Raw genomic sequence first — 26,197 nt, 5'->3', positions numbered from 1 at the left:
TGAAGCCAGGAACTTGTTCCTCAGAAGGCGTGAGGTCCACACAGCTTTTTGCATGTTTGCACTGTTGGCTTCCAGATACCTTAACATCCATCCTGTTCGTGTAAGCAGGTCACCACCTCCATTGCTACCATGTTGTAAGCATCCAGAGCACACCTGCTGTGATGCTGTGCACGGTGTCAGGTGACACCGACTCCTGACAGTGGCCATGGAAACTCGTTCCCATGTGAGGCATCTAGCAGGCCACTGGCTACCAGACTTGGAATCAGCTGAAGGGAGCATTACAGAACAAGAACTGCTGTGACCCATGCTATCTGGTAGGCTCTGTTCCTGATTTCAAAGCAGTGCCCCTGAACTTGACACTGTTCTGAAGTCTGGCCTTGCCCTCAGACACTCCCAGTTCTTCCTAGGACTTGCTGTTTTTCTCAGAAGAAACCTACAAAGTCTATATGATTTTTATTTGTCTTCAAGCAATGAAACCACAGCCTCTTCATTGTCACAAAACAAATACCTGGGTAGAGGACACAGCAGCAAGTTTGCCAGAGTCCTCAGGGCCCGGGACCCAGTACAGTGCCTGGCACACAGTAGGCATTATATGCATTGAATAAAATATACGAACAGTGACCCAGTCAAGACTGTCAGGGTCCTAACGGTCCTCCTCCTGCAGGGCTTTGGGCCTATGAAATCACAGGCTGTGGTTTCATGGGTTGGTGATGGTACTTAATTGCCCTTGGCCCATGTTATACTTGAATTTGATTCCTACAACATAATCTATAGGCTATGATAAATGTCTTAGAGTTCCTCCCTGCGTACTATTTACTGGCCAAATCTTCATATTAAGATGTTAAGGTGCTGTGTGTGCCCCTGCCTTCCAACCTGTCTGCAAAGATTTCCCAAAACAAAATCAAATCTTGCTTTCCAAGTTCCAGAAACACTTTTCTGAACAGGCAGGTGGCTGCTGTTAACCACATTGTCACCTTCCTTAGTTTGGTTCTTTGATCATCTTCTCACTTTCAACTTTCACAAAGTGTCATTTCTCTTCCATTTTCAGTAGGACAGCTTGGTTATCAGGTAATTCTTTTCCAATTCATAACTACTTCCGGCCCTTGTAAAACAAAAACTAACACTCTCATGCTGATGAGTCCTCCTTCTCTAAAGAAAATTTGTGAAAACAGTGGAAAGCAGAAAGATTTCCTCTTATACGTACATGTAGTGTAAGCATTAGATAACTGAGTAGCTTCTACTTCATATTATTATTATTCTCAGTGGCTGAATGCTAATCGGTTTAACTGCCTTCAAGCTATATATTTTTAAATGTGATTAAAACATAGAGAGCCTTACAGCAAATTTAAATAGCTTATTAAAGGCCTTTACATGGCCTTGGCATCATATGTCAGAGATGAATGGTGTTTCTAATTTGCTAGCCACTTGGGTCAAGTTTACTTTAAGCAGGAAGCACATTTATACAAGTAATGGCAACACAAATGGGCTCTTGGGGAAAGCTGTTGTGAGGGCTTAACATTTTTGAACTATGCTATTGTGTATCTTCTGAATGGATGTTTTATAGCAACTGGGCCAGAGTGCCTTAAAACCAGCCCTGGCACAGGTAGCCCCTCTGTCCATGCCTCTTGCCTGCCCAGGGATCTTCACTGGGGAGGGGGTGATTTTAAGGGTGAGATGCGGTTTGGGGATTTGAGCTGGCTTGGGATCACATTCTTGGGGCCTGGTGGAAGCGTAGCAGCTCCACCCAGCCCTGCTGGGTCAGCATCTGCCTCCTGGTGGCCAAGCACAACTCGTGGTGGCTCTTTCTCTCCTTTTCCTCCCTTCTAAAACCACCCCCTCCACACCCCCGTAGTGGCTAGCATCCTCTCAGCCAACATTTCCTTTCTTTCTCATCACTGCCATTTGCACTCCCCAGACCCAGCTGAATTTCCCAGCATCTGACATCCTTGCTTTGATCCACAACGATTTGTCATGCTCTCCATCACCTGGCATCATCTAGGGGCTTCCTGCTGTTTGCTGACTGACCTTGGGGAGATCAAGGCGGGAGTGATGACTCCCAAGGCTGGGGAACAATTCTGCTTCCCTGTGGCTGGGCCTCTCCCCGCCCTTCAGTCTTTCCACCTTGAGATCTTGTCTTTCTCAGTTGTCTACCAAAAGGCAGTCTTTCCATCTCCCCTTTCAGTCTCTTCATTTCTGTTCTTGTTTGTACTCCTGGAACACTGATTACCTCTGTCCTAGCTTCAGCTTCTCTGCTTGTATTATTGGGGCGCTGAAACATGAAAGGAAGTCACGCCAGATGTTAAAGGGACTCACGGGCTGTCTCACCAGAGGGAAATGGCATGTACTGGTGATGGCTCTCTTAGCAGGTGCCTTAACCCCCTTTTTCCCTTACACTTGACCCCTACTCTTGCACTGAGGAGCTCAACTCGCATCAGGGGCTAGAATCACCCAAACTGCCCAGCTCCACCTAAGCCCAGACTGTCAGCTGGTTGGACCCCTGGAGGCAAGTTGGTCCCTCTGTTCTGAACTGTGCTGGGGGGAAAGGGCCCTGCTGAAAAAGGAACCAGGCATGTAGAAGTAGAAGCGCATTGCTTGCATACTTGGGCTCTGTGGACCAGGGGTTAGTGCAGCCAAAGGTCAAGGGAACATTTTGGGGTCCACCAGGTGAGTGACTCCCACGAGGCTCCTCTGGGAGTGAGTGGCAACTGGGGTGGATTTCTTTAGTCAGAGGAGACTGGCAGAGGGAGAAACAAGATGGCTTTCTGGCCGTAGTGAGTCCGAGGACCACGCTTGCAGCTTCCATTCTTCTTGATGCCCACAAACCAGTTCTTCTCGGCATGCTTCTTGGATGTGTAGGTGTTGTAGTGGTTCTCCTCCAGCCGCTCCAGGAACAAACACTCTTCACTGGGTGTCTGCTACAAAGGTAAAGCCAAAGGATAGTTGGACTCTCAGTGAGGAGTCTCAAACAGACCTTCTGCATGTCCTAGCAGTGTGGTCTGGGACACAGTGCTGCACCTGTCTGTGTTTTGGTGTCTTCATTAGGGTGACACCTGTTTCAGAGTGTGGGCATGAGGACTTAGAGCAGTTCCTGGCACAGCAGGAGCCTTCAGCGTGCCTTGGCTCTTACTGCATGCTCGCTTTCCATCATCTGATCTTGGGATTCTAGAATCTCCTGCTGAGGAGAGCCTTCTTGGCCACCAGCACAGCCAGGGCAGGACTGTGTGCTGTGTCTCACTAGAGAGCCCTGCACATGGGGATAAGTAAGGAAAAATACTCAACAATAGGTAAAGCCAGATGGTGATGGGGTGGGGAGTTCCCAAGTTTAAACCCAAGAAGCAAATGAAAATCCACCAGTGTTCCTTTTTATCCTGGTGCTGTCACTAACACTATCAGGATTTGATGTCATTATTATTATGAGCAGAAATGCTTCTGCAAAAATTGTCCTAGGCACAAAACATATCATGCCACCTAAATAAGTTCTTAAAAACAGGAAGTGACTTTATTCTTGGCTATTTATAAAAAGATGCTTTTTGGGGTTGGCATTGTGACATGAGAGGTCAAATTGCTGCCTCTAGTGCCAATATCACGTTTGGGCACTGGTTTGCATCCTGGCTGCTCCATTCCCAATCCACTTCCCTGATAATGACTTGAGAAAAGCAGAAGAAAATGACTCGTGTTTGGGCCCCTGTCACAATGTGGCTGAAGCTCCTGGCTTTGTTCTGGTCCATCTCTGGTCATTGTGACCATCTGTGAGGAATGAACTAGCAGATGGAAGATTCTATCTCTTTGTGTCTCTCCCTCTTTCAAATAAATGAATAAGTATATATGTATATATATTTTTAAAAAGATTCTGTTTATGAAAATAACTGTGTTTTTCAAAAAAAAAAAGAAAATTAGAGCTTTAAAAGAATGAAATTACCCCATAGCCTTCCACCACCCAGAAAGGCAACTGTTAAAGTTGACAAGCATTCTTAGCTGTCTGTATTTATGTTCATACCCACTAAGTAAGGCTGTGTGGATCTAGATTTAAATAAAGTAATGTGCTTCATCTGCTATTAAAAGATGGGCATTCAACCTACCATTGCAAGGAAAAAGCAAATTAATGTGTACTTTTTTTTTGTTGTTGTTGCTGTATTTTCACTATAAAACATGCGGAGTTCAAAATACTTAAAATTTTTTTAGGGCTGATGAGAGCATGGGATATGGCAGTTTTATGCACTGTTGATGAGGTAAATTGGTAGAAATTTCCTGAGGGTAGTTTGGCAATAAGTATAAACATTTAAAGTATATATTACCGCCTACCTAAAAACTTCCTTTGTAGGAATTCATCCTTATATTAAAACCATAAAAGAATACAATATGTATTTTATTCTTCTATCTGCTAGTTCACTCCCTCAAATGGTTTCAACAACCAGAGCAGTGGCAATCCAAATCCAGGAACTAGGAGCTTCTTCTTATTCCCCTACATGGGTGCAGGGGCCCAAGGCCTTGAGCCATCCTCTGCTGCTTTTGGATTGGAAGTGGAACAGCTGGGACCTGAATAGGTGACCATATGAGATACTGGTGCTAGCAGGCTGAGGATTAACCTATTGAGCCGTAGTGCCATAAAACCATATTTTTGAGAGTGGTCTTAGGAACATTGAATATGAGGGCCACCAATTGGAAGCAACCTGTATCCCCATGGGATAGTGATTGGTTAAGTAGATAAAAGCACATACATACTATGGAGTTCTGCACAGCTTTAAATATCTTAAGATGGAAACTCAGGTATGGCATATTAACCAAACAGCACAGTTCCTTGAAAAATATCTGCCAACACAGTTTCGTTTGTCATCTGTTAGAAAGTGGGGGACTCAGTCTTCAAACGATATTTTTGTCCACATCTTAGAAAGCACTTACTGCATTTGACTTGAAATAGAAATTTCACAACCTTTATGCCATATGTTGTCTTGCCAGGGTGACCTGTCACGTCTGACTGTTACTTTTTCAAGTCATGTGATCTCTGTGGTTGCTGCATTCACTGTGAGCAGTGGTCCCCCCTGGAAGTTCATGTTCACGTCCTATATTGTACTCTCTGCTGGTTGTGCCCTGCCCCTGATCACCAGGCCTACTGAGGAAAGACATGGAGTCACTTGGCCTCATGTCTACCTACTGGACTGGACACACAGCCTTGCAAATAATAAGGCTTCCTGGCTAGTTAGTGAATTTAACTGGATTCTTGGAATATTGTCCCAGCATCAGTAACTGTAGCTTTTGGTCTTATGGAACTAGGTAAGAGGAAGTATCCTGCTGCTTATTCATTCACAATCTAGAAGAATTACACCTGGGTGAGACACTGTGGCTCATTCTGGGATGAGCTGTGATATAACTATAATACTTAATTGGATGACTTTGCTGCCTCTGGAGAAACAGAGTCCAGATGTGTGAGGTTGGGGCCAGAAGGAGGAGGCATTTTTGGAGCTCTGTGGGCTATCCACTCCCCTGTAAGGTGTGGGGAGCTCAACTCATGACGCTTCAGTGGGCGTCAGGCCTTTGTGCTATGACGAAGGTGAGGACGGTCCCTGGCTCCCCCTGATGTCTGCATTGCGTTGGGGCTGTTGACACGCACGAAATGGCTGAGTCACAGGCTGAGTCAGCAGGATGGATCCGAGGACTCCTTCTCTCAGTCCAGATTTGTGGGCACTTGGGGTGCCCTGGGGCTAGTGCTGAGGGCGTGTGCATTAGATGTTGATTCACGCCTGCTGTTTAGTTGTCTTCTCTTTATATATTTAGCCTGCCTTGTTTTCCCTCCAGTTAGATAGGTGAGATACATTCATCACAGAAAATTTAGAAAGAATAGGAAGACATTCACTTATTATAAAATCACTCACCACCCCCATTTTTTTTTTTTTAGAAAAAATATATCCATTTTACATAAATATATACAAATTTGAATCAGGATGAATTTTAGTGTCTGAAATCTGTTAAGAGCATGAGACAGAGCTCTGAGATGTTTTGATATTACTCTTGTTCAAGGAGGAAAATGTAAAACTCTTAGGTAAGACCACGTTTTGGGTAAATAATGGTGCTAGCCAGGACCAGGGTGGGGGAGGGAGAGCTTGGAGCCCAGAAGACAATAGATTCAGGCATGAATCCTCAATATTCTCATAGACGTTTAAAAAGTTTATAGTAGGGCCCATTGGAGTGGCCTAGTGGCTAAAGTCCTTGCCTTGAACGTGCCGGGATCCCATATGGGTGCCGGTTCTAATCCCAGCTGCTCCACTTCCCAACCAGCTCCCTGCTTGTGGCTTGGGAAAGCAGTCGAGGACAGCCCAAGGCTTTGGGACCCTGCACCCGTGTGGGATGCCCAGAAGAGGTTCCTGGCTCCTGGATTAGGATCGGCATAGCATCGGCTGTTGCACTCACTTGGGGAGTGAATCATCAGATGGAAGATCTTCCTCTCTGTCTCTCCTCCTCTCTGTATATATCTGACTTTCCAATAAATAAATAAATCTTTAAAACAAAACAACAACAACAAAAGTTTATAGTAAACATCAAAATTAATTAAAAGTAGAAGAAATCACAGGACAAAAATTGATAGCCTAAAATGGAGTAAAGGTAAAGTGGTTATATGCAATTATATATCTTACAGCTGCTATGGATACAGCACATTGGGGTGCTGGCCCATCTGAGGGGTTCTGTGTATTTAGTCTGTTGCCTGTATGATGCACTAACCAGCCCTTAGTCCTCGTTTCAGACAAGGGTTTGAGCAGACAAGCAAGTTGACAAGGTGGCAAAGGCTTGAGTGCAGTTATAAGCCTGAGATTGACTGGTTAATTTTGGTAATAGCTAGAACAACTTTCTATGAAATGCACTCCCTAAATAGCGGCCAGCGCCTCTGCTGCCAGTAGGTTAGAGTTGTCAGGCTGACTTTTCAGGAAGCAAAGACTAACTTGTCGCTCAGAACACTTCATCTCCTGACCCCTAGTGGGCAGTGTGAGAAAAGTGAAGTGCAATCACAGCGTAGGGTTTCCAGGACCACTGTCACCTGGTGATTTGTTCCAAGTCAAAGGAAGGCCCAGACTATTATCCTGTACAGGCACTGTTTTGTAATTTCCCATGAAAATTTTTCCATGAAAGGGAAGGAAGGGATTTAAACTGGATCATGAGTTATAGTCAAAGTTGTCAGGATAGACAAAGAAATCATTGTCCTAGTGATTAAGATGTGCTTGGGAAGCCTGCATCCCGTATCCTGGTGTCTGGGTGTCTGTCCTGGCTCCATTCCCTAGTCTAGTTTCCTGCTTGTGAGAACTCTGGATAGCCCAGGTGATGGCTTAAGTACCTGGGTTTGTGCCACCCACCTTGGCTATTGCACATATCTGGGGAGTGAACCAGTGGATGAAGATTCCCTTTCTCTGTCTGTGCTTCTCAAATAAAATAAAATAAAACTTTTAAATTCAGAAATGGTATTTAAACCTACGGTCATGGATCTCAGCTCTCTCTCTCTAGATGAAATCTTAGTAGAGACACCAACAGGGGCAGAAATAAAATTGCTTGTGCTTTTCTTCTTTTCTCACAATGACCACTGACTCCAACCTCCATTAATCATGAACTGTGAGGGGAGAGGCAGGAGATGGAGAGGATTTTAGCTACTGAGTCAGCAATTAGACCACACTTCTCAACCTGGCTCATTCATTTTTTAGGACCCAGGGCAGGTTTGACAAATGTTCCATTAAGTTATTAAGTTTGTCATCCTTTGAGGTGATCCAGAATAAAAGGGATTATTTTTAAAGCTTTATGAATGACATATAAACGACAAAACCTGGGCTTTGCCTTTTTTTTTTTTTGTAACTATCACTTAGAAATACTCTGATACATATAGTAAGTGCTCAGTTACCATTTTCAGAAGCAACAAATGAAATGGAATTTGGGATTCTGAATAGAGCAACTGATGAGTTGCCAAAACATCAATTGATGTTTGCTCTGGGCCTGTATGATACTACACTTGAGTATTTTCAGAGAATACCACATGAAACTCTTTTATGTTTGTGTCTAAAATAAGGCAGGGTAGAGGGTGGGAATCCTACTGGAAAAATCAACAGAAGCTAATTGATGCTTCACAGTCTGTATCACTCAGTGTTACAAGATTTCTGGAAACCTCAGACTTTGGCCACGTCTGGATGCATGTCAGCCTCATACTTACCGAGCCATATAAAAGGCCATCGGTGTCCATAGCCAAGTACTGGCCAGTCTCCGTACTCTTTATAAACACCTCCCCCACGCTTTCCGCACTCAGCTGCAGCTGAACTGGAATAGAAATAACACAAGCACAAGTAAATAAACACTACGCGTTTGCCGATAGGGCTGGCAGCAAGGACAGTTGGCCACGGAAAATTCTGCTCATTCATTCCCAGTGCCCTCAAGGATGAGCCTCAAATTAATCCAAACACAGAAATACAGTTCCTTTTTCTTTGCCCTCCAAAGCAAGCTGTCCAGGCAGAATTCTGTTCTAGAGGGAAGGAGGAGAGAGACAGATGACATACTTGCTTCCCTGTCAACCCCTCCACTGGTTACGAAACAACCCCAGTCACCTTCACGGGGCCTTGCTCTCTCTCTGTTGCCCAGAAGGAAACAATCACAGGAGGAAGTGACCTTTGCTTAGTGGGGGGTATCAACACCATCCCAGCAATCATAGGGTGCTGTAGAGTAGTAACCAACCTCCCATGGGAGTCGGGGTTGGGGGGGGGGCTTGTCATAGCTATATCTTCTAGGCATGAGAGCAATTCATCCACAGATTGTCTTAGATCACTCCTTTCTGGGCCCAGCGTCATGGCCTAGTGGCTAAGGTCCTCACCTTGAACATGCCGGGAGCCCATATGGGTGCTGGTTCTAATCCTGGCAGCTCCACTTCCCATCCAGCTCCCTGCTTGTGGCCTGGGAAAGCAGTTGAAGATGACCCAAAGCCTTGGGAGCCTGCAACCGTGTGGGAGACCTGGAGGGAGTTCCTAGCTCCTGGCTTCGGATCGGCACAGCACTGGCCGTTGTACTCACTTGGGGAGTGAATCATCGCACAGAGGATCTTTCTCTCAGTATCTCCTCCACTCTGTATATGTGACTTTGTAATAAAAATAAATAAATCTTTTAAAAAAAATCACTCCTTTCCCAGACAAAAATTCCCAGGAAGTTAGAATTGGTTGCCACGTGTTAAATCCCAGGCTCTCCCGCCACCGTCAAGTTCATTCAACCTTCAACATCTATGGTGACCCAGCTTGGATACAAGCAGATGGGGAAGCCCCAGTTTCTGACTGTGAGAACGAAGCTGAATGTTGGAAACAAAGTGATGAGAACACTGGTTCCTGATGGGACAATTTGATGCCCCAGAGGACATCAGGTGATGCAACAGGAAACTGGAAGCCAGGGATAAGGTGCCTTGATGTTCCATTTGGGAATCAGAATGAATTCTAGGGTCTTTTGGACAATTTTCTTGGTGACGAGTGTGTCACAACTCTCATTAGTGACTAGGAAGCTGTGGCTGCCCAGTAGTTTCCTAGTTGGACAGGGGACTTCCTTAGATGTCCAGAGATGAGAGGGGCTTGCGTGCTGAGCCTTGGTGATCAGTTCTAGACACCTCACAGCCTTTTATGAGCAGGGGACAGGAGGAAGGGTTTTTTATTTAATGCAATTTATTTGAATAGGAAGTAGATTTATGTGTGTAAAACCTGGAAGCACTCTGGGGAGACTGATAACCCACCCTCCCACCTTCTCTGTTTTTCCATCTTGCAACTGTTGGAGCTGAGCCTGCAGCCCAGACAAGGTCCGGCCCTTCTTCCACTTGTGCCTATTCCTGCTCCCATGGCAGGGAAGCCACATGGATGCATGCCTAGGTGGTGGAGCACATGGCATCCATGTCACCGTCGTTGTCCTCATAACAGCTAAAGTACTTCAAACACATTTTGCAATTCTATATCTCTCTGTTTACACCTTTACAATCCCATGCAAATCTTTTTCAGCTAGTGACTGTGAAGAGTTCACTCTATTCCCTTGCCAGTCCTGTAGCTATACCAGAGTCCCTCTTTATACACCTGTATTTTCTCCTTACCTTCATTTTCCTTATTTTCTAATTCATCCCCAGGGACACACAGAACTAGGTCTCTCTCCCTCTCTCCCTCCCTGAAGATGCAGTTCTCTTGTCCTTGAAAGTCTTTGCTATGTAAACTTAGGACTTCTGTAGCTTCCTGTGGCAAACTGGAGTTTATGTAATTCACAGGAAGGGAACTGGAAGTCTTTCATCTGGTTTCCCATGGGTCCTCCTCTCTTTGGTTAGCTCTGGGAGTGCAGGCCCGAGACAGCAGGCCCCCAGCTCTTTCCAGCATCCAATCCCACCATATGTGCACTTGGTAATGCGGACATACCAGTTCTGCTCCTTCAACATGCTAAACTTTTTACCACCCCCTTGATCTTTGCATATGCTGTATCTTCTTTCTTGCAGCTTATTCCTGCAGATAGATACAAGGTAGATCTCCTCGTCCTTACCTAGCTATCTTTCTCAGAGAGGCCTTTCTCAAATTCTCTGTGCAGTGGGTCCTTTTACCCTCAGTCCATTACCCCGTTCCTGCCACCCTACTTCCTACATCACTCTTTTCCAGTCCCTTGTTTGTTTCTTCCCTGGCCCTGAATATGGAGTTGTTTTATTGTGTAAGAATTTTCTCCTTTATGTCTGCCTCCCCAGTAGAATGTGCAACCAGAGAAGAGAGGCTGGATCTTGCTTGAGCCATTCCTGCTTGAGTCCCATCACTGTGCACAAGGGACTGTGACGGTGTGTTTGTTGAATATTTTAGGATGTACAAAGGGGAAAGTCAATATAAATGTGTTCAACGAATAATGGTATAGGGGGTGATTCTGCTGCTTGGTCACCAGTAAGCTGTGCATTTTGAATTATTTCCAGTAATGCTATGTAGGGTGAGGAAGGTTGGAGGCTGAGTTGGAGCTCTAAGGCTCGAAGCTGGGATGTGCTTCCAACTAGTTGGATGACCTCGGGGAGGCTACTCAGCTTCTCTCCAGCCCAGCCTCCTCATCAGTCAAAAGGGAGGCGTTTGGCTTCTGTCTCTCTAAAGATGTTAGCAGAACTAAAGGGAACAGTTAATAGCAGTGCTATACACCATTGGATGTTATTTGAACAGAAATAGGAGCAAAACACATGTTATGATATGAATGAGTCCTGGAGGGGGAGGGAGAAATTGGAGATTTCTCCAATTTGACAGGGAGAAATTCTCATTCAACAATGAAGTGTTTCTTTTTTATTTGCGGGGGAGGGGTTGGCACAACTCTACAAAACCCACAGAGCCGTGCACATTAAGTGGATGAATTATATGTGAATTACATCTCCATAAAGATGTTTTTTCCCCCGCCACAATCTATATTTCCACTGGACTTGATCGTTTTCAGGGAACTGTCACATGTATTTTTCCATCCATTTCTCAGCATAATCCTGTGTACTAAGAAAGCTCGTGGGAAAGAGGGAGCTATTCCTTGGCCACCCACAATGAGCCAGGTATCTTGCTCGTTTCTGTCTTGGTCTCAGTAGTGAAGAATTAAACAGGAGGGCTCCTGGGTTAGACCGCACGGGGTCACAATTCTGCCTCGGCTGCCTGTTGGCTGCTGAGTGATGCCAGGGCTAATTGTGTATCTGTTTCCTTATTCATTGTGAATTGTTGTGAGGCTCCCGTGACCAGATGCCAGGGAGGTGGTCAGTACTTGCCATCTTTCTGAGCTGCTGTGATGTCTGTTCCTCATCGTGGTCCCTGGTGGGAGGTGGCGGTTGCTGCCTCCTACAGGCCAGGGGCTAAATTGCGTGAAAGCACATTGCGCTCAAGGCTGTGCTTAGTAAAAGAAAATCCTGACCAGAGCGCAGGCTTGAGTGCCTTAGGAGTCATGCTTTTCCCTTTCTTTCACACCAGGTTGGTAGCCACACAGGGAGACAGGCACCTCCTCTTCCGACCTGCCGTCTGCTCCTCCCCACTACCTGGAAGGTGCTGTCTTTGAGGGCAGGTCCTCCTAGGTGTTAAAAGGGCTTTCGTTACCTGTTTGACTTGTGTTCGGCTGCCCCCATTCCTCTGGCCTTGCCATGGCGCTTAAGTCAGGTGGAGCTGGCTCTGGTGAAGTCCTGTGGTGGCCGTGTAGAGGCTGGCCCCTCGCGGGACTTCAGCCAACAGCCTGAGCTGCCACTCTGCTGAGAGAGTTCAGTTCGTCTCAGGAGTTTCCTCTGTAAATATTATTTCTCCAGGATGTCCAAGTTTCATAGCTCATTTTCACTGGATTGCTTTCTGGCCGAGTTTCCTGAACATATATCCTTCTGCAGCAAGCAAGGCTGGCAGGAGGGAGTGACACCCAAGCCTGTGCCGCCTGCTTGTGCGGCTGACCAGGTGTCTGACTCAACAGGGGAACCTCACACCAGGTCTGCAAACCCATATCCTCTCGACTTTGCCACAGAGGAAGAAGGCGGGAGGAGAGAGTGTGAGGAAAGGGGGCCACAGAGAGGGAGGGTGGGACCAGCCACACCGCTGTGCAGGGGCGGTCGGTAGAGAGCCTTGAATCGTCCACTGAATGTGGAGGTGGGTGGGTGGGTCCTGCCTTCAGGATCTCCACGCCATGAGGGATAAAGAACAGCAGGAATGGAGAAGTCCAACAGTAATAACAATTCCTCCTGCTCTTGACCCAGTAATGAAAACCCCACTTGTTCTAAGCAGAATACAGGAAAATCTCTATATACTTGGCAATCTTTTTGCCTCTTCCAAAGAAAAGTGAAAAATCACAGTAGAAATGAAAATTGTGAGACAATAGAGTAATTCCTTGATCCTTTGTGAAAATTTTATCAAAGAGAAAGCAGTGTACTTAGCCCATGCATGTAGATGTATAGATGTGGCATGATTTACGACGGGGTTACAGCCCAAGAAACCCATCATAAATTGAAAATACTGTGTGTGGAAAATGTGTTTAACACACGCGCCCTGCAGCACACCCCAGCCTAGCACGGGCTGCTGTGTAGCTCAGCCGTCTCCCCTGTGACTGCAGGGTGTGCTGGGAGCCATGCGCACTGCTCCTGCTTAGCATTGCCCAGCACCAGAGAGGATAAGACCACATAGTGCTGTCATGTTCTACTTTGCTTTTAGAGGGATAAAAGGTGTGTGTGTGTGTGTGTGTGTGTGTGTGTGTGTGTGTGTGTGTGTGTGTGTGTGTGAGAGAGAGAGAGAGAGAAGTGAATGCGTGAGTGAGTGCACATATAGGAGCTCTTTCTCTGTCTCTCTGAAGAAGAAAAACATTACTTCAATGAGCTGAGACCCTAAGGTCCTCCTCTTTCCATGGTGTTGAGACAGGGATGGCATCTTTTGATGGGGACAGAGAAAGCAGTTTTCTAAAAAGTGTCCTAGGGGACAATATTGTGGCATAGTTAGTTAAACCTCTGCCTTGACACTGGCATTGCATACAGATGCCAGTTCAAGTTCAGGCTGCTCCACTTCCAGTCTAGTTCCCTGCTAAGCACCTGGAAAAATGGTGAGCAGTGGCCTGTGTGCTTGGGCTCCTGTATCCTTATGGGAAACATGGTGGGAGATGGAGCTCCTGGTTGCTGGTTTCAGACCAGCCCGGCTCTAGCCATTATGGCCACGTGGGATTTGGGGAATGATGAATTGAAGATTCTTTCTTTCTCACTTTACCTTTGAAATAAACACATCTTAAAAAATAAGTCCTGGGCCCAGCATAGTAGCCTAGTGACTAAAGTCCTCATATTACATGTGCTGGGATCTCATATATGTGCTGATTCTTGTCCCAGCTGCTCTACTTCTCATCCAGTTTCCTCCTTGTGGCCTGCAAAAGCAGTCAAAGACAGCCCAAAGCCTTGGGACCTGTACCACATGGGAGACCTGGAAGAAGTTCCTGGCTCCTGGCTTCAGACTGGCTTAGCTCTGGCCGTTGCAGCCACTTGAGGAGTGAACCAGTGGGCAGAAGATCTTTCTTTCTGTCTCTCCTCTCTATAAATCCATCTTTTTAGTAATAATAATAAAAAAATCTTAAAAGAAGTAAATACATAAAAAATAAATCCCTTCATAGGTCTTTGTAGATTTAGGGATGAGCAGGGCTCAGTGTCTTCGAATGGACATCACAGTCCCCAAGGGCTAGTCACACCCCACTGAGGCCCTGCAAATCTGTATCTCTTGTTTTGTCCTCATGCCCAAAGATTCATTAGATCTTAGCAGTCATTTGTTCAAGCATTTATGATCTCCTGTTTGCAAGGGGAGGAAGAAGGCAAAGGAGTTGGGAGGCTGCCATAACCAAGAGAAGTGAGCTTGAGCTTTGGGCTGCTTCTAAAGCCTGTTTCTTGACTTCTGAGCCATCCCTGCATCTTTTGGTCATGCTCTGGGGACTTTTTTAAAGAGAGAGAGAGAGAGAGAGACTGACATAGAGGCCTTCCATTCCCTGGTTCACTCCTGAACACCCACAGCAGCCAGAGCTGGGCCAGATCAAAACCAGGAGCCAGAAGCAGAACCCAGGTCTCCCACAAGAATGATGTGCTCGAATCACCATCTGGTGCCTCCAAGGGTGTACATTAGCAGGAAACTGCATCAGAAGTGAATCTAGGACTTGACCAGGCACTAGGATAGCTGATGCAGACATCCCAAACCACCAAATACCCATCCTACCCAGGCACTTGGGAAGTTAAGATTGCAACCAGTGCCTTGAACAGGGAAGGTTCCCAGACAGAGAGAAGCTTGGCTTCTGCAGCTGGCGTGGCCTTGAGTGCTGCTTCCTACTTCGGCTCTCCAAAGAGACAGGCCAGAGGAGATTACGTGCCTGGTTTATTCTGGGCTGGAGACTTCCCGTCCTCTACTGTGTTTATGCAGAGTGAGGTCAGCCTCCTTGAGAACCCACTGAGCTGGTTTTGTGTCCAGGGACATTTGGAATTAAAACAGAGCCCCAAGTTGAGCTCCAGGAAACATTGAAGATGGAGATGGCTGGGGAATTAGACTTGGGAGACAAAAAAAATCCAATAGTTTAGAATATGTCCGAGGGCCTGCAGAGGGCCCGTAAAAAGTTTGTGTCATGAGAAGATATGCACAGATTTCAAAATGATCCTGCATGAAAACCAGCGTGTCTTTGGATTTTCTGCAGACTTTTGAAGTATGCTTAGTGTGCACATGTGTTTTTGCATCTGTGCACATGTATGTATGAAAAGTTTTTTTCACAAGCTTATCAAGGTTTCTGTTCCCTTAAGTGCCTGGAGAATTTGGTGTAAATACTAGAGACCTAAACAAATCCAAAAGAATGCTTGTGCATGATCAGAAAAGAGGCGGTGGGTGGCAGGGTCAGGAAGTCCTTTATATCACACATGGCCAAGGTTGACACACCCTTTGGGGAGGGCAGACCCTGCTGCAGCTGTTGCCCGCTCTGGGCTCCTTGCTTGCCATGGTCTGAACTTGGGCCTGGGCTGTTGGGGTGAGGAGCAGAACCTTGCCCAACTAGGGCTGTGTCTTATCACACCAAACCGAAAGCATCTGGACTCCCCCAGAGCAAAAGGGGAATTCCCTGGGAGTGCTGTCTGCCTAAGAGAAAGGGCTGTGAGTCGGAATCTTCCGACCGGCTGGCTCCCCAGTGCCTGTAGGATGTGGCTGGATTTATAAATATTTGATTGGCGCACGCTCAGCTCCAGCACATTTCCCTCCATGCAGTGAGCGGTGCCCGGAATCCTGCCTGCCAGGGATGGGCCTGGGCTTGGAGCTGCGGGAGGGGAGGCCCTGCGGGGCTGGCAGGCCTAGGAGCATCTGTTGCCCTCCAGTTACTGTTTATGGTATGAAGCCCATGAAGGAAAATGTCACCGGCCCCTTCAGCAGGGAGGAAACGCCCACACACAGAGCAGAATCAGACGCAGAGCTGCCTCTGCCCGAGGAGGTTGTTGTGCCTGTGTGCCAAGCCTCCGGTGCTCCAAGCCACAGAATCCCAGAGAAGTCACCCTCAGTTCTCTGAACAAGCATGGCATTCTTCTGATGGCCGTGAGATGGCATAGACAGACAAGGAAGACAGGTGTGCCTGAGGAATGGTGAAGATGAGAAGGTGGCAGATCCTGTTGTTGGAGCCCTTACCCTGTGCCTGGCAGTGTGCTGACCTCTTTTATAAGCATCATCATATGTCACACTCCTACTTTGGTACAAGACGGGCCTTATTGTCATTCTTATGTTTAAGACAAGAAGCTAGGGCAGGCGTCAGGTAAGGTAGTTAAATTGCCACTTACGTGACTTTAAGTCCTGATTTGGCTTCCAATTCCATATTCTTTCTGTCATGCACCCAGGAGGTGGCAGACGGTGGCTTGGCTGGTTGGGTTCCTGTCACTCACCTGGGAGACCTAGACTGAAATCTTAGCTCCTGCCATGGCCCTGGCCCAGCTCTGGCTGCTGCAGGCATTTGGAAAGTGAGCAGGTAGATGGGAGAGTGCTCTCGTATTGTCTCTCTCTGACTTTCAAACAAATAATAGTGGGGGAAAAATGCATGTTTTAATGAGGAAACTGAGGCACATCCAGAAGTTACTGTCCCAACCTTCTGGTTTGGATGCAGCCCTGCCCCTGTGGGTACAACTGTTCTCAGTGTGTTGACGCTTAGGAACCTCACGGGGTTATGGTCAGCTGGAAATGAAGCATCTGGCACGAGGCTGGCACCTGCTGGTGCTCAGGAGCTGTTTAGTGAATCTGTCATTGAGTTCGAATGCAGCTACTGCCAGTGCCATCAGATCAGTGTTTGTGCATCTTTATAGCCAGGGGCAGGCAGTTCACTAGACACAGACAGTTGCAGTGTTGGGCAGACACAAGGTCTGTGTCCTTCGAAAGTGTCCTAGAGGAGACGTCCGTTATGTGCGCGCATAGATACCCACAGCCACAGACTGCAGGCTAAGCGACACTGCCCTTATGCTCTGTGTCCAAGAGGGAGCTGGCCGTCCTGCTCTATATCTGTGCTGCCCCCGGACCCTCTGTCTCAGAGTGACACTGTGTATCTGTCTCCCCTAGCCCAAACCTGAGGAATGAACATGAACCTTAGAGATTGCACCCACAGGTGTCCAAATCTACAACTCTGCCTGGTTGAGCCTGGATGGCCACGTCACAGGTGTCCACAGCCTGTACTTCGTTGGCTTTCAGGGTGTGACCATGCACCTGTCAGCAGCCTCCAGCCATCCTGCAATTAGCGATCAAGGAGTAGGACCACCCTCTTAACACATTGGGTGCATTGCCATTTCCCAGGTGGGGTCTAGCTCATTGTTCCCTCCAGAGCTCAGTCTGTTTCTCCATGTTCCTTTTGGATTTCAGGTTGCCTGCGGCAGTACTGTCACTGGACAGAAGAGGGCGACAGAACCCCATCCAAGGCTGTGCCCTGAACTGCTCCTTTCCTGCAGATCTTAACTCTGAGCCCATAGCAGTGAATTATTCCTGTTCCACAATAGGAGGAAACTGAGTCCCCTGAGATGAGCAGTTGTTCCCCAGGGTCAGACAGCTGGAACCCTGAGACAATAACATTTCTAGACCAGAGAGGATGGTAAGAAGTGCCCCAGGCTTCTGCATAGCAGTGTATGCAGAGTGGGAAGGGGCAGCTTGCCCCCACCCCCCCAGCTTCTAACTCCAGATACCCTGACTCTGTTGAGTTCTCCCCCAGCATCAGCAGGCATGGAGCTCTGGCCACCCAGCCACTTGCTCTGATTTCAGTCCTCCTGGCCCAAGTCTTTAATTCCAAAGTAAGCAAGTTAATCAGTGTTGTCTCTGAGTGTTGGCAGAGAAGCTTGGAAGCAGAGCTTCATCTTTCCTGGAGGAAGCCATTTGTTCTGCACGAAAGGTGGCCAGGAGAGCTCTCATGCCGTGCTGTGTGTCCCTGAGCTGGGCTGGGCACATGGGGTCTTGATGGAGCCGCAGCAGGAGTAGCAGCGTTGGCCAGCCAGGCTGAGCTGCTACTCTGAACCAGGATCTTTGCTAGCAGTAGCCATGTTAGTATCTCATCCTCCCCAGAGAGCAATGAAGCCAGTGATACTGGTGTTCTTACTCTGTGGCATTAGTGAGGCCGGGAAGATTCTGGCATTTGCCTACACTTACTGGGCAAAGCTGCCCGCATCACCAGGCTACAGCTGCCCTCACAACCTCTTGAAGCAGTGCCGTGTTTTGTTCCCAGGGCTCCTGATGCCTTAGGGTCAGGAGGTCAAATCCCTAGCAGAGCCGAGAGGTCATTCCAGCATTAAATACCCTGCTTACAGTCCCCAGTGCTGATGGCGGAACAACTACAGCCCTCCGCTGTTTGTACAGAAAGCCAGCATGGTGTTCTCCTGGGAGCTTGGGATTCAGCTTCCCAAGAGTCACGAACCCCAAGGAGTGCTTCACCCAATGTTTTCCTGCTCTGGGGCTCTGAGAACCCGAGAGCCTCCATACTGACTCAGAGAGGTGGCAAGACTTGCTAGAAGGGAGTTCTAATCCAGAGGCCTTAGAATATGGACCACCATGCACGTCTACCTATTTACAGTAAACCTGGCTTATGTGGGTATGGAGGCTTTGAGGGGCTTCGTTCTGCAGCTGCTCTTTTCACTGCATCTCAGTCATCCAACAGTGCATGTGAAGGTGCAACAGCCAGCCAAAGCTCCAAACTCATAGCCCTGAACCCTGCAGCTGCAGGCCTGGCTGCAGCCTCTCCCATTCCTCATCTCAGTGGTCTACCCGGCAGGTGGGAAGGAAGGGACGGTGTCTCCTGATGTCTATTACCACGCCCGTCTCTGCTACCCATCCCTGTACAAGAAAGGGCAAGCAGTGTGCCTCATTGAAGTTTCTTTTTGTGCTGTGAGCCTGCAGCCCGTGGCACACGGCGCATGTATAATTAAGAGCACCTGGTCCATAAGCCAGTCCCACAGAAGCTTCCTGCCTACGCTGGCTCTTCCGGATCCCGCCCACACTTTCCTGCCCCTGATTTGCAGCGCAGCTGGCCCTGGACACTCTCAGCCTCAAAGTAGCCTGATGGTCCAACTTGAGGCTTCTCTGTGGCATCCAGTGCCTCTGTGGCACTCAGACTCTGTGGCAGCATCCCAAGAGGATCAGACACCAGATCTCCAGCATCTACACCTGCCCTCAAAGTCCCCAGGTGCAGGGAAGAGAACTGTGCCATTAGCCAAGAGGATGCTTCCTGCTTCGTTTGTGAGCATCCTCTGGGAGCTGACTGCCAGCTAGGCCTGGGAGAGGCTCTCAGCCTCTGGCCCGGCTGCTCCTGCTCTCCAGCTTCCCCGAGGCCTGGAGCAGGACCTGCTGCTCTCAGGGACCACGTCTGCCTGTGAACGCAGAGGGAGGACTGTCTAATTTATGCTGTGTGAGTCTTTGCATATGCTTGAGGACCCTGCAAACCAGGCCCAGGGCAAACCCAACCTAGGAAATCAGTTTATTGCAAATGAAACCCACAGCTTTGTGTGGGATTTTAGTGCTTCCCCTTCGACCAGCTCCGGCAACCCTGCACAACTTTCAGAGAGCAGGTGGGCCTCTGGCTGGCCTTTGCAGGCTGGAGGCTGATTCTTTTGCCAGCTACAGCTACCTGAGGAAACGCACAGCAGCTGGACACCGGCAGCCAGCTTGGTTAGGGCAGCATCATCCTTTGCACAACTTGAAGTCAGACACCTTTAGGAAAGCAGTGGCCCACACAGCCACCTGCTTCCCAAACCCGACCTTGACACATGTATGTCACTGCTACCTGTGAGCATGTCCTGCTGCAGCAGAGACATAGAGATCCTCCAGTCCCTGACCAAGAAGGAACCCCAGCCGGGCAAGGGCGTGCAGCCAAGCCGGGCACTTACTGTGCAGGTCGCTCCTGTCCCTGGTCCCATCCACTGTGCCATCTGGAAGGATCCTCAGGAAGTGGCCTCCATTGCTACAGTAAAGGAGCTTGGGCAGCTTGTAGTTCCCTCCAGGCAGATTGAACTTCTCCGTCAGGGCTGAGAAGGTGGTGACTTCTCCCTCAGCCATGGTGGCAGCCAGCTCACCACTGTAAGAAAGGAAATAGATCTGTACAATGCTCCCCTAGTGCAGGCCCACGGTGCGTGTCCTGAGCGGGAGGGACGGGCTCAGCTGCCAGCCTACAGGGCAGGGCACGAGCACAGACTGCCCAGGTGATGCCTGCAAGGTGGCCGCTGGTTAGACAAGGCTGGGCCCCGATGAGGGAGGGGCTTGTGGGGGGTATTTCTCCCTTTCTGATTGGATATAGCGTTGGACCCAGCTGCGCGTTTCTTTGGAACTTCATGTTTAATCATTTGGCTGAAAGGGGAAAAAAAATCATGTTTGGGTCCCTCCTTCTGGTCCACACACATCCTCAAATTAAACACTGCAGTTGCTCTAAAATAACACCCTGGGTCTAGCTAAAACCCACAGGAGCAGAGAGGCCAGGCCGAAGCCCTGCTGTCCACCCTCACACTGTTTTGACTGGGTATGCACAGCCCCGTGCAGCAGGGAGCCACTCTGGGGCTCTGAGCGAAGGCGGAGGAGGCTTTTCGGGGACATGAGAGGGGGCAGCAGGAGACTAGTGCGCAAAGGAAACTTTCTGTGTTTGCTGGAAGGACTAGGGCTCCAGGCTGATTCAATTGCACTCTTAAAGAGCAGATACTGCACTCAGGCAGTGCTCTGATCCCGAGCTGTATAGAGGCTGTGCCTGGTGGCTGCATGGTTCCCAGCTCTCCCACAGCCTTCTACTCCACGGCAAAGGCAGATCTACCCCTTGCACACTGGTCATCAGTAATTATTTTCCAATAGGAGACATACTTGCAACATAGAAAGCACAAACTCCTTTGTTATTTTTTTTTTCAACTCCACTGTTATAAGCTACCAACCTTGTATATATTCACTATTTACCAAGTTATCAAATTTATGTAAATGCATCAGTTACATCTATGTGGATTGAAAAGCTAAGCTAATGAGTGATAGAATGTTAAAGCATAGCCTTGCCTGCTGGGTGGCTATAAAGAGTGTAAAATAAAGAGACTAAAGTGAGGCTGGGAGATGTGCAAACTTCACCTTGTAAGGACAGGTGCTGACTGTCCAGAAGTCCCTTGTGGTCTAGTGATTGCAACAGTGATTGTTATCATCAGTGTATTCTGGGCTCCAAGTCAACTCTTATTTCACTTAACCGTAACACTTGCAGGCAGACATGGATGTTATCTTCATCTTCTACAAAATAGAAGCAGAGCTTAGGCCTAGTGCAATGGCTTGTTCTAGGTCAACAGCAGGAAGGTGGTGGAACTGACCCCCAGGGGGCGTCTGTGAGCAGAGTCCCAGCTTGCTCTTTTGTTTTGCTCCATTGCCTGGCAGAGATGTCTGCTCCTGTAGACTTGTCACTGATTCCGTTATTCACCACCACTGGCAGCCTTGCCCTTGCCCCTGTGCTAGATTCCTAGCAAGGCGCCACACCTATTCCTTCCCAAAGATCCCCCAGCACTGAAAACCTGGGAGATGACCCTGCCTCCTTGCATTGCCTGCACTAACCTTCATTCACCCATCGGCAGCCTCAGGGAGCTGCTGTCACTGCAGTTTCGTCACCATGAAAGATCATTCATCCTACTGAATTTGAAATCGGGGCTCCTGTTGGAAGCCTCCCTTTGTCCTCTCTGCTCCTAGCATTTTAATGTTTCTGGTGTATGTTTCTACTGAGACAGTGCAGCCACCAGGGACTCTGTTACTGGCCCTAGTTTCTGCTACTGATAGAGGTTCCTCCAAGGGCCCTTCCTGGAGGGACTTTAGCATTGCGCCCTCCCCAGCATTCTCTCCACATACTCATCTGGTGGAACTCAGTCTGGTTCTTTTCACATAATACAAGGACAGAGCATTTGTCTCCCTGCATCGCTTTCACAGGGAGGACTGAAGATGTTACCCAGCACAGCCCATTGCAGTGTCCTCCCGGGTCCTCACAACCTCTTCGGAACACTTGTCTTTGCTCTGTTGTCTATGACAACTCTCTGCCTGCCTGTGTCTCTCCCCAGTCCCTTAGTCACACGCTCGGGCTCTTCACCCCAGTCCTTTTGGGACCCCTTTCTGAAGTATAGTAGAGCAAATCTTCTAGACACAAGTACACCCCCATCATCTCTCCACTGGCACATGGGCATTTCCAGGTCCCATTTCCCTCCTGTTTATCTTTTCCCAAAGCTTTTGAGTTATATACTTAGTTCTACACAGGAGCAATAACCCTAGTGGTTGCTGCTGAACTGTACAGCAGTCATTTGCATTGACAATCAATCGTGAGTGATGCCCCTAATCTCCCTTGTGTTGTTCCGTAAGTGTCAGGCATGGGTTTGGCTTTGTCCATTCATGTTCTTGGTTCTCTCCTACTGAGATGAAGAAGAAGAGATGTACCCCAGACCCAGTGAGATTCGAGGCACCAGCCCCGCCATAGGATCACACGATTGCTCACATCCACACATGTGTGCCTATCATACAGCTTCCACTTCATCCCTGCAGAACTTGTGGCTGGCAACCCATTCTTTGTTCAAGAAGAAGTATGTGACACAGTAAAACTTCGGAGACAGCCACCTTAGCAGGCCCTTGGGAATTTATACACATTGCTCTGATAAGTGGCTCCATTAACTCAGTGAAATCAGGCATTAAGCATAATGGAAGTTTATGTGAGCTCTGCTTCTCGTGACTGTTTTCTTTTTATTGGCTGTTGGGGAGGGGATTATCTGTGTGCTTTCAGGGTTGCAGAACAAGCTCCATGGCCCCCATGTCATCACTGTGCACTAAGCTTGGCCCGTGGACATGTGGTGCATTGGCGAGGCTTTGGGAAATCCAGAGGATTTTCTTGGTTCATCAGCGACCCAGAGTGAGAACACTGAGACTAGGGGGACGACCATGTTGAGGCTGACGTACTTGGTTGCGGGGGGCCTCTGGGAGCCAGGCTGGTCTCTGCCACTTCAACAGGCTGCCCAGACTGTGTCGCTGACCCAGGGACATAGCAGTTCCCACTCAGGGTGGGGACTGACCAGCCCAGCAGCTGTCGCTGGCTCACTCTGGAACCTAAGCAAGTCATCCCAGACATTTCCTCTAACAGTTCCCACCCTGCCTTTTGCCAGAGTTATCTGAAAGGTTAAGAGGGTACACCACTCACGGTAGCACTTCTAAAGCATAAAAATGAATCCCTGTAGGAAGGATGCTTCAACTGATTATGTTCAGCTACTTGAAGTCTGGTGTGATCCAGGCCAGCTGTGATGAAGTACTTCATTTTAAATAATTTTTTAAACTGCTTTAAAAATGGAATGTTGTCATCTCCTGTTATATTGAACAGAGATGAACTAGACTCTCCCCATTATTTCAGAGAAGGTGAGTTGTGGTTTTTGTATGAATGGATCCACTTCAGACCCAGCTCTCAGCTGCTGTAACAGTTACTGGAGAGGCGTTTGTGAAACATGCTATTTCTAGGAGCCATCATGCCCCATTTGGCTCTGATGATTAAGCTGGGGGCAGGAGGGACATGGTTCTAAGCACCCAAGGAAGGAAGACATTGACACTTGTTAGTTTGGTTTTGCTTTTAACTTCTGACACTGTTTAAGCATTGCAGAACACCTAGAGAGGAGGTCTTTTTCCAAAGTGTGTAAAGCCATCAAAGGCAGATAGATGTGTAAGCCTTCCAGGCCAGCAAACACAGAACAGGACCCTGTTGTGGTTCCAGATAGGCTAGTAGTCCATCCTGTGTGTCTCTGTGACTGGCATCATCCAAAAGCCTGCACACTTTCTTAGAAATAGCAATTAAACTTACATTTTTGTTAAATAATACATATTAAATGTTAATGGCAATTATTGAAAAGAAAAATAGACCATACTAATTATGCCAACAGTTGGTAGGGACAGGGAAGTGAAATGGATTGAATAAAACTGCATCTACTCAAAAATAATCCAGAAAGAAAAGGATGAAAATTTAAAATTAGGGTTTGGTAGGGTGCCTTGATAGGCTAATCCTCTATCTGTGGCGCCAGTATCCCATAAGGGCACTGGTTTGTGTCCTGGATACTCCACTTCTGGTTCAGCTTCCTATTTATGGATTAGGAAGTAGCAGAGGATGGCTTAAGTCCTCGGGTCCTTGCATCCACATCGGAGACCTGGAAGACGTGCCTGGCTCCTGGCTTTACACTGGCCCAGCACTGGTCCAGTTCTGTCTATCGTGGCCATTTTGGGGAGTGAATCAGCAGATGGAAGTTCTCTCTCTCTCTGTCTCTGCTTCTTTCTGTAAATCTGCCTTTCAAATAAAAAGAAATCCTTATTTTTTTTAGTTGACCAGGATTAGGTGGCAGAAATAAATCCAATAATATTTATAAAATATAATCACACAATAAATGTCAATAGGCTAGACTTGTTAAACTTAGAGTTTTAAAAAGTCCACCTACACTGTGATTACAAGAGACATTTAAAGAACCCAGAAGGGTTGAAGATTAAATTGGACACTAAGCGTAATGCTTGAGTTGCTACTTAGGACACTTACAACCTGTGTGAGGGTGCCTGGGTTTGAGTACCAGCTCCATTTCTGGTTCCAACTTCCTGCTGATCATACCTTGGCAAACAAAAGATGATCATTTATGTAGCTGGGGCCTTGCCTTCCATATTATATAGATTGGCTTTTACATTCTAAACTTCAGCCTGTCTCCACCCTGGCGATTACAGGCATTCGATGATGAACCAGTGGATAGAAAGTCTCTTTCCCTATTTGTTTTTCACTGTCTCTCTGCCTTTCAGATGGATTGAAATGATTAATTACTTAATTAAAAAAAAATAAAGCAGGATGCAGTGTGATAGCCCTGTGGCTAAATCCTCACCTTGCATCTTCTGGGATCCCATATGGCTACTGGTTTGGGACCTAGCTCTTCCACTTCCTATCCAGCTCCTAGTTTGTGACCTACAAAAGCAGTAGAGGACAGCCTAAAGCCTTGTAATCCGGCACCCATGTGGGAGACCTGGAAGAAGCTCCTGGCTCTGGCTGTTGCAGCCACTTGGGGAGTGAACCAGCTGATGGAAGATTTTTCTCTTTGGGTCTCCTTCTCTCTGTATATCTGCCTTTGCAATAAGAAAATAATATAAATTTAAAAAAATAAAAAAGTAAAGTAGAAAGATAAAAATTAGAATCCAGGCAAATGTTAGTAAAAAAAAAAAAAAAACCCAAAGGTTGATACGACTGTATTCTTTAAAGATTTATGTATTTGAAAAGCAGAACAACAGACAGAGAGAGATATATGAAAAAATAAAGATCTCCCATCTGCTGCTCTACTACCCAAATGACTACACTAGCCAGGACTGGGCCAGGCTGAAGCCAGAAGACACAATCTGCATCCCAGTCTCCACATGGTAGCAGGGACCCAAAGACTTTTTTGGCTTTTGCTGCCTTCCTAGAAACGTTAGCAGGAAACTGGAAGGGAAGTGGAGCATCCATGACTCCAGCAGTACTCCGATATGGGGTGCTGGTGTCACAGGTAGTGACTTCATCCACTGTGCAAATTGCTGGCCCTGAAGTGGCTATGCTAGACCTACAGTCTAAGACAAAGAGAATCGTTAAGGAAAAAATGGATCAGAGGATGATGATGAGTGGAATAAGGTGATAAATATAAAAAATTCCACCTTCTGTGTATGTAATGACCTAACCTCAGGACATAGCCTCAACATATATCTAAAGTAAAATGGAAAAATGTATAAGGAGAAGCTGACAAATCCACAGAGATGCTGGGAGATTATCATACATTTCTGTCAAAAATGATAGAGCAAACATGTCTGAAATATTAATAAGGTTGTAGAAGATTCAAATGCATTAGTGGCACACTTAAGTGAATTATTGTAGTCATACAAGACAACTGTACATCTGGCAAATGAACACCATTCTTCTCACAGACACACAGGACATTTCTAAGCACTGACTATGTACCAGGTCATGAGACAAACCTCAAACTAATAAAACTCGTTTCGTGTAGACCCCACATGGGGTAGAGTAGATGTCACTCCCACCCATCCAGTTGGTGATAATACTCCTTCATGTTTGCCCCTCTCTCTCCGCCCTCACTGCTGCCACCCTCATGCCTGCCTGATTCCACCTCTCACCTGAGCAGCTGTGGTGGATAGCAGCGGCCTCTCGTCTCCAGCACAACACCCTTTCAGTCCACTTCCAGTCTTGATGTTGGTGGCCTTCCTAACTCTGTGTCCTGAAG

The 26,197-nt window shown here is 47.5% G+C and overlaps 1 protein-coding gene across 2 annotated transcripts; it reads right to left on the bottom strand.

Annotated features, from left to right (window-relative positions):
* Positions 1-385: 385 nt before the first annotated feature.
* FGF1 (fibroblast growth factor 1) lies at positions 386-26,197 on the bottom strand. 2 transcript variants are annotated; one of them, XM_041000920.1, is made up of 4 exons: positions 26,091-26,197; positions 19,829-20,016; positions 8,183-8,286; positions 386-2,915 (listed from the first exon to the last, which is right to left on the bottom strand). In XM_041000920.1, exons 2-4 carry the CDS (start codon positions 19,995-19,997, stop codon positions 2,721-2,723), a joined length of 468 nt encoding a protein of 155 aa, XP_040856854.1. In that variant the 5' UTR covers positions 19,998-20,016; positions 26,091-26,197; the 3' UTR covers positions 386-2,720. The 2 variants fall into 2 exon arrangements, with proteins under 2 accessions (XP_040856854.1, XP_040856933.1); XM_041000999.1 differs by having other exon boundaries at positions 386-2,912.

Source organism: Ochotona curzoniae, unplaced genomic scaffold (assembly GCF_017591425.1).
Source record: "Ochotona curzoniae isolate NIBS_2020 unplaced genomic scaffold, NIBS_Ocur_1.0 contig_1, whole genome shotgun sequence".
Classification (NCBI taxonomy): Eukaryota; Metazoa; Chordata; class Mammalia; order Lagomorpha; family Ochotonidae; genus Ochotona; species Ochotona curzoniae.
This window is presented reverse-complemented; position numbering and strand designations above follow the sequence as displayed.